This window comes from Loxodonta africana, chromosome 11 (assembly GCF_030014295.1).
Source record: "Loxodonta africana isolate mLoxAfr1 chromosome 11, mLoxAfr1.hap2, whole genome shotgun sequence".
Lineage (NCBI taxonomy): Eukaryota > Metazoa > Chordata > Mammalia > Proboscidea > Elephantidae > Loxodonta > Loxodonta africana.
In genome coordinates this window covers 72,478,711-72,491,963 of record NC_087352.1, presented here as the reverse complement: position 1 = coordinate 72,491,963, position 13,253 = coordinate 72,478,711, and the positions used below count along the sequence as shown (strand labels likewise).

The following is a 13,253-nucleotide window of genomic DNA, read 5'->3' as shown; positions in this document are numbered from 1 at the left end:
CTTTCATTCACTGGATTCTGTTTTCTCCATTTCTAAGTTTCAGAAATGATCTACAGCTCGGTGCATAAAAGGATTAGGAAGGAACTTATGAAATGGGGTGATATATGACTCTTCTAATAAATCCTTCTAAAAATCTCAGAGTTTTTCACAAGTGTAGCATCTCCCGAATGGTTTCATAAAGCACTCTTTTGGGAAAGGATGTTAATTAAAGGCACACTGCAAAGTAGTGATGAAAAGGCTCATCAGTAAAGACACATGTAAACTTGGAACTACCCAGCATTTCCCTAAGTCTTTTTTTCATAATACATATATTTAAGTATCATTGGTGCCATGTTTTCTGCCTAATATTCCTATGCCTACTTGAGAAAAATTTGGAGATAGCCATAGCAAATAACTCCCTACTACTTTTCTTTCTTTCTTTGGCCAGCTTTAAACTTCATGACCCATCATTTCAATTTCTTTCACTAGTATCTTCAACTTTTTTGTCTGTTGTCTCATTGCATCTGCCAAGATGATTTAGTCAAGTATCCTACCTTCTCCAGCCTGTGACCCCACAAAATATGTGCATTAAACAATGATTAAATCTAAACATTTAACATCTTAATTATTGGGATTAATAACAATTTAGATCTTATTACTTTGCCAGACTGTAAGAGGTACAGATGACGAGTAAGATATAGATCTACCGTGTTCAAATATCTTATAATCTAGTTAAGGATAACATAATTATGTAAAATATTTAAATAGTATAATATATAATTAAATGCCAGAATGAATGGTAGCTGTTGTAAATTATGAATATCACACTTAATGAGATAATTTCTGTTGAATACAGAAGTGTAAATCCCATGCAGTGAATTTGTTTTCTCTTTAAGAAAATTAACTCAGGTTAAAGTAAGCAGTGATATATGCCAACATCTGTCCTGCAAGTGGCTTGTGTTTGGATGACTTATGTGTTGATATTAGCTAAAGTAAATATTCCTCAAGGAGAGAGAGTTTCCCTTGGATAAATGAATTGTTTTCCCATTTCCTCTTTTGCTTTGGCTACGATTTTGTTGAATGTTTAAAAGGTCTGTGTGGAATAGTTTGTGTAGGATAATGACCTAATCAGAAAGGGGCATGTGCCCGAAATTCAAGTGACAAAAACCCACATATACCATTTCCTTCTTTTCCTCATGCAGAGCCTTAGTTATTTACCCTAACCTGTATAAATCTGTAAGAGAAAACAGGTGTGAGAAGATGGCTACTTTCCTGTTCCATCTGAGGCTCTTAGTCAGGATCCCCAGGTGCTACCTCAGAGTCCCTGATCAGAGGTCTAATTATCCTGCCTGGGAAACTCCAGGTGTCCAGATCACCATTTCTGGTGTGTGAGAACCTCTAGGCATTGTGGTTTTGTGGTTATAATTACAGCCTTGCTATCTAATTGAGAGTTGTCTAATGTAATTTTCTTTGCCTTCATTCATTCCTTCCTTGTAGATGGACCAGGAACCAGAGCAAGCTCATTTTTCTATGTCACTCTTAAATGGTTATGCCCTGTGTATTTTTAAGTTCCTATTCATATTTTAATGGTTATGCCCTGTATATTTTTAAGTTCCTATTCATAAGACACATTCAAGGCACCTTTATTTCTCACCTGGACTGCTGGAATAGAATAACTAGTTCAACTAGTCTTCTCACAGCCACTCTCAACCCTTCCCATGCGCACACCAGGTGCATACAGAGTGAGCTTTGAGAGATGCGAATCTAATCGTGTCACTTCTCTGATACAAACACTTCTCAGGTTTGCATGGCCTGGCCCCTGCCTGTATCTTCAGTCATACCTGGAACCACTCCCTAGCTACCCCACCCCCATATTTCTGCCCTCCCTCCGCAATTTTCTTCTTTGAGTTTGTTAAAAACAGCATCCTTCTTTCTGTCTCATTGTTTTCACTTGGACTGGTACCGTTCTCTCAATAGAATTGTGTTCTCTAGGTAACGTTCTTCAACATCTCCTCAGCCTAAGCCTAATCATTCGTCATAGGCCAGCTCAAATATGAGTTATTTAGAGAGGCCTTCCTTGACCTATCCCCGCCACCCTCAACCACACCATGTCCCTCTGAACACATCTCTAAACACTGTATTTCTCCACAGCCTTCAGCAAAGTTTTATGTGTCTGTTTAGTGTTTCCTTTCCTTGTTAGACTAATGCCATCAGGGCTGTTTGCTCACCCTTGTCTCCTCATTGCCCACAGTGTTTGTTACATAGTGAACAGTCCAGAATTTATTTAATGAATGAGTGAAAGAAATAATTCACATTAATCCTCCACATAACTTCTTGTCAGTACAAACCTCCTGGTTAGGTTGTGTAGCATGCATAGTTTACTCATGGGCTGAGGATATTTGATTTCCCAGTCAACCTGTTGAGTTGTCAATAAAGTCCAAATAACGAAACCCATTGCCAATGAGTTTGTTTCATTGGCAGTGTGTTTCGGAGTAGAATTGCTCCACAGGGTTTTCAATGGATGTGATCTTTTGGAAGGAGATCACCAGGCCTTTCTTCCAGGGCACCTTCAGCTGGATTTGAACTGCCAGCTGGAATTGTTCTCTCTAGCCAAGCGCTTAACCATTTGTGCCACCCAGGGACTCCAAGTTGTCAATAACTACGATTTATGAAGTAGATGCTGTAATTATGCCTGTTTTACTGAAGAAGAAAATGAGGCTTAGCAAGGTAAAGGAGGTACCTAAACTCTGTGTAAACGCAGGGCTTCACCTCTTAACTGCTATGCACATCCCTCCTGGTACAGTTTTACTGTTACAGTTTGTAGTGAAGGATTGAGTTTAGATGAGTCTCTAGTGCATGTCAGAAGTTATGTAATCGTCCTCTCAGAAGGTTATTTTAAAACTTAATTACAACCGATATATGTTCCTAATCTGAGATTACTATTGTTTTTCTAATTTCACACAAAAGGAAATGGGGGTTCATATTTAATAGGGATTAAGTCTCAGGTTTATTAGACTCTAAATACCTTGTTCTTCCTATACACTTCAGAATTCTGGCTAATGTTTCTCATATGTTGCTGTGAGCAGTGAAATTTTTCCTGACCTTCACATTGACATTCATTCCCTCATATTCTCACTCCTAGACAACCTCACACTCCCTGATGGAGCGATACCTGTTGTTGTCGTGTGCCGTCGAGTCAATTCCAACCCATAGCGATCTTATAGGACAGAGTAGAACTGACCCATAGGGTTTCCAAGACTGTAATTTTTATGGAGGCAGACTGCCACATTTTTCTCCCGCTGAGTAGCTGGTGGGTTTGAACCGCCAACCTTTCTCTTAGCACTTAACTACTGTACCACCAGGGCACCTTGCAGAGATGCCTAAGAATCCATTTATAGGCCAGTAAGCTTTACCGATATTCTAATAAACAAGAGTCTCCCTTATTTTTAGGTGAAAATAGTACCTTTTAACCACGATGACTCTTAGCCTCCATGGCATCATTTTGTAAAAGGAGGCTCTAACTATCTAATCCACTGCAGTGCCCTGAGTTCATAGTTACGTATCATCTGGCAGGAAGATACCTTTATTGCTTGAAAGCCTTCATGATGCCAAGCAAATGTGTGAAATAACTTTTTTGAGCTACCAGACCAGAAAATCATGCATTTTTTTTTTCATTTTGTTCATAGACAAGACAGCGTATTCCAGCTTTCAAAGGTATGGGACTTGGGAAATTAGGTTGTTTTGGTTCTTAAGCACTTTAAACTAATTTTTTTTGAAAAACTCACTTGGAGATACATTGTGACACACCCAACCTTTGAGGTACTAGAATATGTTCCAGACCTACTGCATGAGACTCTATCAAACTCTAGACATAAACTGATTAATTTCATGTCACATGAGTTGATTCCACGCCTGGAATTGTTCTGTCTAAAGTTCTCTTCTACAATTTTTTGCTATAGGTGAAAAGATGGACTTTGAAGTCAGGCCTACCTGGTTTTGAATCTTATATTCATTCTTAACCAGCTGTGTCACCTTGATCGAGTTCATTAAATATTCGGAGCCTTAGATTGTCATTTCCAAAGCAAATGTAATAATACATGACCTCATAGGGTTGTTGTAAGGATTAAATGAGATAAAATATGTAAAGAGCTTACCTAGCATAGTGCTAAACGAACACAGAAAGTTAGCTACTACTGCTAAATAGTGCTTTTCCCCAGGGTTGGGTATTACATTCACCTTTTTACTTGGAATCAATTTGTCTCTTTCTTTGTTAATCCTAAGACTTGGTGCCAGAAATCACAGGGGCGATCAGGTAGGAGTCCTACTCCAGGTATTTTTCAGATACTCTTTGTGGCCCAGGTATTAGGAAACGTATGAGCAGAAATGCAAATGATCAGTACTCTTGCATAGTTAGACATCTACCCCTTTCTCTGTCACAGTTTTCACATCCCTGATTACTTCATTATTGAGTCATTCTGGCCTTATCAGTTCATACAGGCAAAAACCATTTCACCGCCATTTGTCTTTCTTTCCCCACTGCATAGGAAGCCCTTTGGATCCCCATTTTTAGTATCTAAAGAGCCTCTTAATGCATGTACCCTGATCTCTCTGTGGCCTTCCCATTGTTAGAGTCCTGTGGGGCAAAGCTAGTCATAGAGTCCCAGTAGTTCCATTTCAAGTATGTCCTTTCCTAGAGGGATAATTTTCATACTTGTCATATAGTTGAGAAGACATTTGGCTATACCACCACAGATAGCTTCTCTGACGTAAATTCTGTGAGGTAACCTGATTTGAAAAATCTTTTCATTTTTCTTTGAGGATACTGAGCCTTTTCTGCCTTTTAAAATCACTTGAGTAATTTGGAGGCAGAAAATTCTTGGTTTTAGGGGCAAACCTCTGTCTGAACTCTCCAGCATAGCCATTGATTTCATATACCCTATACTCTCCTGCTCTCCATTTCCCTTCTCTTTTCTCCTTTCTACTTCAGTTGTCTTAAAAACTTTTTTTACTTAGTCCTACTTATCTGCTAAGGATCTCTAAGTATTTGTCTTCTGAGTTGGACCTCACTTCCCATCCTCTGATAAAAGAACTCTATAGACAAAGACTGTAGTAACCCTAAGACAGTTCATTTCTACCTCTGAAGAAATTACACAATTTTCTGAATTCTAACAGGTACTGCATATTCTGTTCTTTAATCCGTTGGGCTGTTTTCTTTCTGTTCCTCATCATTAAGCATTATTAGAAAAAGAAGACTTGAGCCAGACAGAGAGTTACGCAGAAAAATGTGACAATGTGTCTACTCTTGATTGAGCCTGAGCCGTGTAGTAAGGTAGAGGCAGCTCTAGTAAATGCTCTCCGGAAATAAAGTTTCTTGGTAGAGAAATGAGTTTGTGAGTCAGGCAGGCTGTTGAAAGTGTTACTAAATATGTTTTGGATGAACATTACAAATCAAAATTGCTTTACATCTGGGTAGCCTCAGGTCACACTTTTTTCATGTTACTTTTTGTTTTGTTAATTTCTCAGACTTTTTGAAAAGACCTTTAGAGAGTTATGTGAAAAAATTAAAAGTACCAGTTCACGTAATTCGAATGGAACAACGTTCTGGATTGATCAGAGCTAGATTAAAAGGAGCTGCTGTGTCTAAAGGCCAAGTGATCACCTTCTTAGATGCTCACTGTGAGTGCACAGTCGGGTGGCTGGAGCCTCTCCTAGCCAGGATCAAACATGACAGGTAATTTTCTGGAGTCCATAAATTTGTTTTCAGTGTATTTTTCCTAAGCTATATGGTAAGTTACAAAATTCTGTGTTTTTTTAATAAATGCAAAAATAACTTCCTCCCAAGTTTCCTTTAAAATACCCAGGAAGAGCACTGGTAAACTATGAGAGAAAACCACGTTCTAAAGTCTGGAAGGAATGTTTGCAAACTGTCTTGTGAATGAGGACAAATTAGGAACCACATTGGAATACGTATTGTAGGCTGTGTTCACTAAACTGGAGTAGGACAGATGTACAGTAAACTCCAAGATGCTAGCGTAAAGCCCGTTACTTGTCCCTCCCCTCTAAAGCCAACAGTAGGCAGCCAGTGCTTGTCATACCCCATCGTCTCATCTCTGTCGGCATGCATACTGAGACTGTAGCTTTCAGTGTGTAGCACAGCAGGAAGTTGAAGGAGGTAAAGAGACACATTGCATCCTGAAATGTTTAATTGTGTGTAGGAAGGCACTATAATCTTAATAATGCAGGAAAAACATCGGTAGTAAGGCCATGTGTATGGTTGTAGTCTTCGTGTATCACACTTGTCAAAGAATTACCTACTGCTTGGGTCTGGCTTAGCTCTCACTTATCAGGGGAAAACTAACCTCAGTCTTTTAGGCCTGTTTTAGATTAATTTCTCCTTGTCATCATAATTTAAGCTAGAGGCCTTATCTCACAATTAGCATAGTTCAGGGCTGGAACTTGTTAGGTTATTTGGTAGCGCTCAACAACTAATAAAATGCCAGGTTATATAAACTTAATAAATGTTCATTGAGTGAATAAAGAGCATTTTTTCTACCTTAGATCTGAGATACTTACTTCAGCTGTAATTTTTAAGACAACACCAAACTCATCTCCAGGCTCTAAGCATCGTGTTGGTAGGATGGTTATTCTTCCCCAGAACAGTTTCTACCATGGATTAATAAGCATTTGGTAGATCCAAAAGACTGCTGTACAGTTATTATTTTTGCTAGGCTCTTTTGGTTTGCTCGAAGCAGAAACCCACTCATGTTAACTACAGAAAAGAAAAAGAATATATTGGAAGGCTCCATGTGAGTTGGAACTAGATCAGCGTCAGGAACTGATGGCAGCTCTGGAAACCAGCAACGTCATCTTGTTATCTTAGGCCACATTGTGCTGCCGTTTCAGAGTTTTTGGCCTGCACGTGGCTCGTCTTGGCATTTGATTTACATCTCACAACATCAGAGCTTAGCCTTAACATGGTGTTGTGGTTAGCTTATCTTTTGTTCCAGGTCACAGGTCGCTGGCCAGCCTAAGATTGGACTGCCTTTGAGTAGATGGCCATTCCTAGTCTAATCAGTTGGATGGGAGGATATCACATACTACAAAATACAGCTGCCCAGGGACAGCCGTTTCAGTAAGGGCTGTGAGGAGTAGGTCAGCTTTCCCTAGAAGGGGCTGTGGTCATGTAAACGTGTTAGCTTGTTCAGATTTTATTTTTTAAAAAATCATGGTGCCAATAGAAAACTTTACATATGTATGGTCAGTTTGTATTAAGAAATACAAACCTGAGAGGAAATATCCTTTCTAATAATTAGAAAATACAAATCTAAAAAATGCTGAGATATTATCATTATTATATTAGCAAAAATGTAAGAAAATAACATCCAAAGTTGGTAGCATTGTGGGGAAACTATAGATAGAAGTATAAGTATATATGTAGAACACCTTTGGAAAGCAGTAAAGAAGAGTGCCACAAAAAGTTCCTGCCCTTTAATCATAATCTCACTCCTAGTAGTGTATTCTTACAGCAAAAGTGAAATGCTGTGTATATAAATATGTTCACTGTAATATCTTAATAGCAAGAAATTATAAAAAGTCAGTGTCCCAATACAGGGGAGGTCAGCACAACTGGACTAAACCAAAAGCAAAGAAGTTTCCTGAATAAACTGAATGATTTGAAGGCCAGCGTAGCAGGGGCAGGGGCCTGGGGACCATGGTTTCAGGGGACATCTAAGTCAATTGGCATAATAAAATCTATTAAGAAAACATTCTGCATCCCACTTGGAAGAGTGGCGTCTGGGTCTTAAACACTAGCAAGCAGCCATCTAAGATGCATCTATTGGCCTCAACCCACATGGATCAAAGGAGAATGAAGAACACCAAGGACACAAGGTGATTACGAGCCCAAGAGACACAAAGGGCCACATGAACCAGCGACTACATCATCCTGAGACCAGAAGAACTAGATGGTGCCCGGCTACAACCGATGACTGCCCTGACTGGGAACACAACAGAGAACCCCTGAGGGAGCAGGAGAGCAGTGGGATGGAGACCCCAAATTCTCATAAAAAGACCAGACTTAATGGTCTGACTTAGAGTGGAAGGACCCCTGTGGTCATGGCCCCCAGACCTTCTGTTGCCCCAGGACAGGAACCATTCCCAAAGCCAACTCTTCAGACATGGACTGGACTGGACAATGTGTTGGAGAGGGATGCTGGTGAGAAGTGAGCTTCTTGGATCAGGTGGACACTTCAGACTATGTTGGGATCTGCTGCCTGGAGGGGAGATGGGAGGGTAGAGGGGGTTAGAAGCTGGCGAAAAGGACAGGAAAAGAGAGAGTGGAAGAAGGAAGTGGGCTGTCTCATTAGAGGGAGAATAATTGGGAGTATGTAGCAAGGTGTGTATAAGTTTTTGTGTGAGAGACTGACTTGGTTTGTAAACTTTCACTTAAAGCACAATAAAAATTATTAAAAAAAAAAAAATGTTCAAGAGTTGCTTATTAAGAAAATACCTAAAAGTGGTGATTTTGAAAACTGTAGAGCTGTTTTAAGTATTTTTACATGTGGCAAGTATGTAAAAATAAGACTTTAAAAATGTACGGATGACAATAAATGTGTAATTATGCTAGCTTGGTAGGATGTAGCAAGAGATTTTTTCACTATTTTCTTTAACGTTGTAGAATTTTTTATTTTTAAAGCACTTCCTACACTGATGTGGCTGTCATAGGGAAAATTTTTAATAAGAGTTTTTAATTTGCCTTCATGATTATAGGAAAACAGTAGTATGTCCTATCATTGATGTGATCAGTGATGATACTTTTGAGTACATGGCAGGCTCTGATATGACCTATGGTGGATTCAACTGGAAGCTCAATTTTCGCTGGTATCCTGTTCCCCAAAGAGAAATGGACAGAAGGAAAGGTGACCGAACTCTTCCTGTCAGGTAATTAATTTGTCAAATGTTTTTTCTAAAGTATTATTGGCAGAGGATTGTAAAGATTCAGGAATCATATCAAAAGGATGATGAATACGTTTTGAGAGATGTGAAGCATGTGCACTTTATATATAGTTAAGAGCCATCTTTCATGTATCTGTATTTTAAAGAAGGATTTTATTTCCCTCTAGTCAACTAATAAAATTATAATTTTTCATTTGTATAAATCTAGTACACAGGAGAATTGACAACGTGTGTTACGTTTTTGGTTCCTGTATGAACATCAGTTTGTAAATGAGTAAGTCAGACTTGTGCTTTAATTTGGTTGAAGGTAATATTTAGCTTAAATCAGATTGTCCCCTTGATTAATTACTTTTAAGTGTCAGTATGTGAAAATATCACCTAAAACTGGGTCCTTGCACCAGAATGTACATTTTTAAATTCGGGCTTATAGCATCTGGATGATAATTACTGAATAGTAAAGATTAGAAAAGCTTGTTTAAAAAATAAGTGACTCGATTTGACACAGAGTGTAAAAGGAATTTTTGTTAATTCATTTTCTGATTTTCTTTTGTTCTACACTTGGTCATTCATAGGTTTTTTTTGTTTGTTTGTTTTTTTAAAATGAGATAAAATCTTCTACTGTTCAGAACCTTTCATTTGAGACCTCTGCGTTTTCTGAGCCACCCTAAGATTTATACCAGTTGCCTGCGGCTTCTAAGAGTAACTAGGAGTTCCTTCAGAACCAGTCTTCAGCTTTCTCCTTTTCCTCCTGTCCTGGGTCCTCAGCTCTGCTTTCCCTTGATTTCAGGTCCAGTCCTGGCAAAGTTCACAAAAGCTTTCACTAACTCTACACTTTCCCTAGCCAGCCTCAGTCCTTTTTTATTCTAAGGGACTTTTCTTCTCTTTAGCTGACAGTTTAGTCCACCATCTAAATGAAGGCTTCGTATATGTTCTTAGATTAAGGAACTCTTTGAAAATCTGATACAAGCTGTGGACCTTCTCCAACAGAGAAGAATGTACATCTGTAGACTGGAAGATTTAGCATACAGTTCTAGGAAAATAAGAGATATTCCAAAACCTAGGTCAAGATAAGTCTGGATGTTGGTCTGTCCCCTGTGACTCCTACATTATTAGCCTTTTCTTGTTCTTCTCTTCTAAAACCAAAGTAAGCCCTCAGCTATTCGTGGAAACTGTTTTCACTGGAAGAACAAATGCTGCCACCCTTACTAGGCATGGAATGAGTACATTTCAGGGTTACAGAGGTGGCCAGCTCACCCTAAAATATGATCTTCATACTATCCTGGGTCCCTGGGACTTATTTATTATCTCCTGGTTGAAGTCCCTTTTTTCTTTATATTCATCCTTCATGAAAAACAAAAAGGTTGACTGATATTTAAATCTTCCTTTATTGTCATTTCTCTAATTCCACCAATTACTATCCTCTTTTCAAACCTAGGCAATGTTTTAATAAATTAGACTCTGTTTTTTGCAGAGAACACACCATACTTGATGGGAATGATCATCCCCTTAGAAGAAGTGTATTGATTTTATTCTGTTCTTCATATCCTCCTTTCCTATGAGCTATAGAGAAAGGGCTTATTGTTTTCATCCTGTTTAATCTTATATCTTTACAATATCTGCCACACTTTAGATCCTGGCGTATTAACTCTGTTGTTAGTTGCCGTCAAGTTGATTCCAACTTATTGCGACCCCATGTGTGCAGAGTAGAACTGCTCCTAGGATATTCTAGGCTGTAACCTCTTAGAAGCAGGTGTCCAGGCCTGTCTTTCGAAGTGCCTCTGGATGGGTTTGAACTGCTAACTTTCTGGATAGTAACCGAGCACTTAACCGTTTGTGCCACGGGAGGATCCTTATAATAACTCTAACCTGAGTCTATTTGGTTAATATAGTCGGCTGCATTTATAGTTGTTAGGGACTCTGTAAGAGGTACACAGTCAGGTGGAGAGGATTAGAGAGGACTGGCTTCAACTAAAGAAATTCAAGGTGGACGCTCAGTCAGGATCTGAGAACCAAGAAAGTTACTGAAGGCAGGAAGAGCCCTGAGGAGGTCAAGGATCTTGGCAGAGTGAAAGGAATACCCTGGCAACAAATGATTGGAAGTAGGTCCAGTGGTGGGCATCACTGTAGTGTAGGTCATGTCTGAAGACTAAATAACTGGCATAAAAATAGAGACAACCCCTGGGGGCCTATGAAAGCTTTGGAAGACATATGTGAATAAGCATTTATTCTGTAGTTACAAAAACTACTTTTAAAAACAAAAACTGATTTTTAATTATTGTTATTAATGATACAGTATTATGATTGAATTTCAGAACCCCGACAATGGCAGGAGGCCTTTTTTCAATAGACAGAGATTACTTCCAGGAAATTGGAACATATGATGCTGGAATGGATATTTGGGGAGGAGAAAACTTAGAAATTTCCTTTAGGGTAAGTACCTTTTGGGGAAAGAAAAAAAAAATCTTTTATTTAACCTCAAATGTAGATATGCTTTGATTATTCATGTTATCGCTAAAAAATCAAAGTTAAATTTAATTAGTTTAATTTGACTTCAGAGCCTTCAGTCCATAAGAGCTTTAAACACAAAAATTAATCCTTTAAGTAAAAATCAAGTATGCAGAGAAATTCATATTTATTTATCTGAGATTGTTAATTATTTGTAGCCAATTTGCATCTTTATATCACTGACTAGTTTGGTGATGCTATTAAGAATTCATTACAAACTATTTAAGCCAACAATTCAATTTTTTTTTTTTATTGTACTTCAGATGAAGGTTTACAGAACCAGTTTCTCATTTAAACGATTAGTACACATATTGTTTTATGACACTGGTTAACAACCCCACAACATGTCAACACTCTCTCGACCTCGGGTTCCCTATTACCAGCTTTCCTGTCCCCTCCTGGCTTCTAGTCTTTGCCTCTGGTCTAGTGTGCCCCTTTAGTCTCTTTTTGTTTTGTGGGCCTGTCTAGTCTTTGCCCAAAGGATGAACCTTGGAAGTGACTTCATTACTGAGCTAAAAGGGTATCCACGGGCCATGCTCTAGGGTTTAGTTTTCTTAAGTAATTATCCAACTATGAAACTTGTACAAGATTTCCTAGTTGTTTTTGTTCATTCTTATTATTTTTAAGGAAGTAATTCATTTAAAATAATACATAATTTGTATATGCTACTTTGTTATTTAACTGCCCAAAAAAAAAAAAATTTACACCCTGTAATATACTTTGTACTTCTAGTGTGAAATTTTTTTCTTATATAAAACCTAGTTACTTTACCAGATTTATATTTTTCAAAGCAAAAGAATTCTGGAGTTGTTCTAAATTTAACCTATTCTAGCATATATAATAGCCTTTTTGCAGTTCATGTTTACTAAAATCAACATATTATTCTAATTACATTGCATATTTCTTAAAATAATCTACTTTAGACATGTACCTTACACTGAACGGCACTGTAACCTGAACCTGCTCACTTTCATCCCCAGGGAATCACTTCGTCCCTTGTAAAAAGAAACGGTTGGATTCTAGATAATCTTGGAAATCCTGTCCAACTCTAACATTTTATGATCCTGAGAAATATTAAACATTCTGAATGTTTGACAAAAACAAAGCTTTTCTAAATGTGTTCTAATGGCAAATAGTTAGAAGGTGTTTTAACTCTCAGAAAATTGTATTTTGAAAGAAGCAGAATAATTTATAAAATTAAAAATGTGAAACCATACTTAATATTTTTTTTTTTTTTTACTTTTTCCTTATTGTTCTCAGAGAGACAACAAAATCATGCTCACACTATCTCTCTGAATAACTAACTCACGATCTAGTTTCGATTCCTGGGTTCTGTTTAATGTACAGGGTGTGAGACAGGTTTGAAGGGGAAGCAGGTGAGAACCTGGATGGCTACATTCTGGTCAAAGGTTTTTTGACCATAAATCATATTAATAAATACATTATGCCTTATACACACAATTTAAACAAACATTTCATGAAACAGTATTTCCTTGTTACCAAGTGCTGGTTGTAGTTCATCAAATTTGAATTTATGATGTTATGAGTCATGGTCTGCAATTAGAAAAGCACTATTTTAGACTTCATCTCATGTCTTTTCTATATTTAGCATTCAACCTGTCTTTTCTGAATTTTATCCTTCATCTTGTGTTTAATCAGAACCAAAAATTAGAGAAAGGGTTGCTCCTAAGAAGGCACTGGCTTTGTGACCAGACAGCAAGAGCCACACTGTGTGTCTTTGATTCTGTGAAATTCCGACAATGAAACCCAGTAAAAGTTAACATTTGTTTTTTAACACAGCCGTGACTATCTTA

At 37.9% G+C, this 13,253-nt stretch overlaps 1 protein-coding gene across 2 annotated transcripts in view; it reads left to right on the top strand.

Moving 5' to 3' along the window:
* The window catches only part of GALNT1 (polypeptide N-acetylgalactosaminyltransferase 1), a 105,027-nt gene that overhangs the window by 78,971 nt on the left and 12,803 nt on the right, over nucleotides 1-13,253 (top strand). For both annotated transcript variants that reach the window (XM_064294602.1, XM_003406326.4), the window contains exons 5-7: nucleotides 5,503-5,710; nucleotides 8,749-8,919; nucleotides 11,247-11,364. In XM_064294602.1, the coding sequence (XP_064150672.1) occupies nucleotides 5,503-5,710; nucleotides 8,749-8,919; nucleotides 11,247-11,364 (497 nt within the window). The remainder of the gene's footprint in view (nucleotides 1-5,502; nucleotides 5,711-8,748; nucleotides 8,920-11,246; nucleotides 11,365-13,253) is intronic.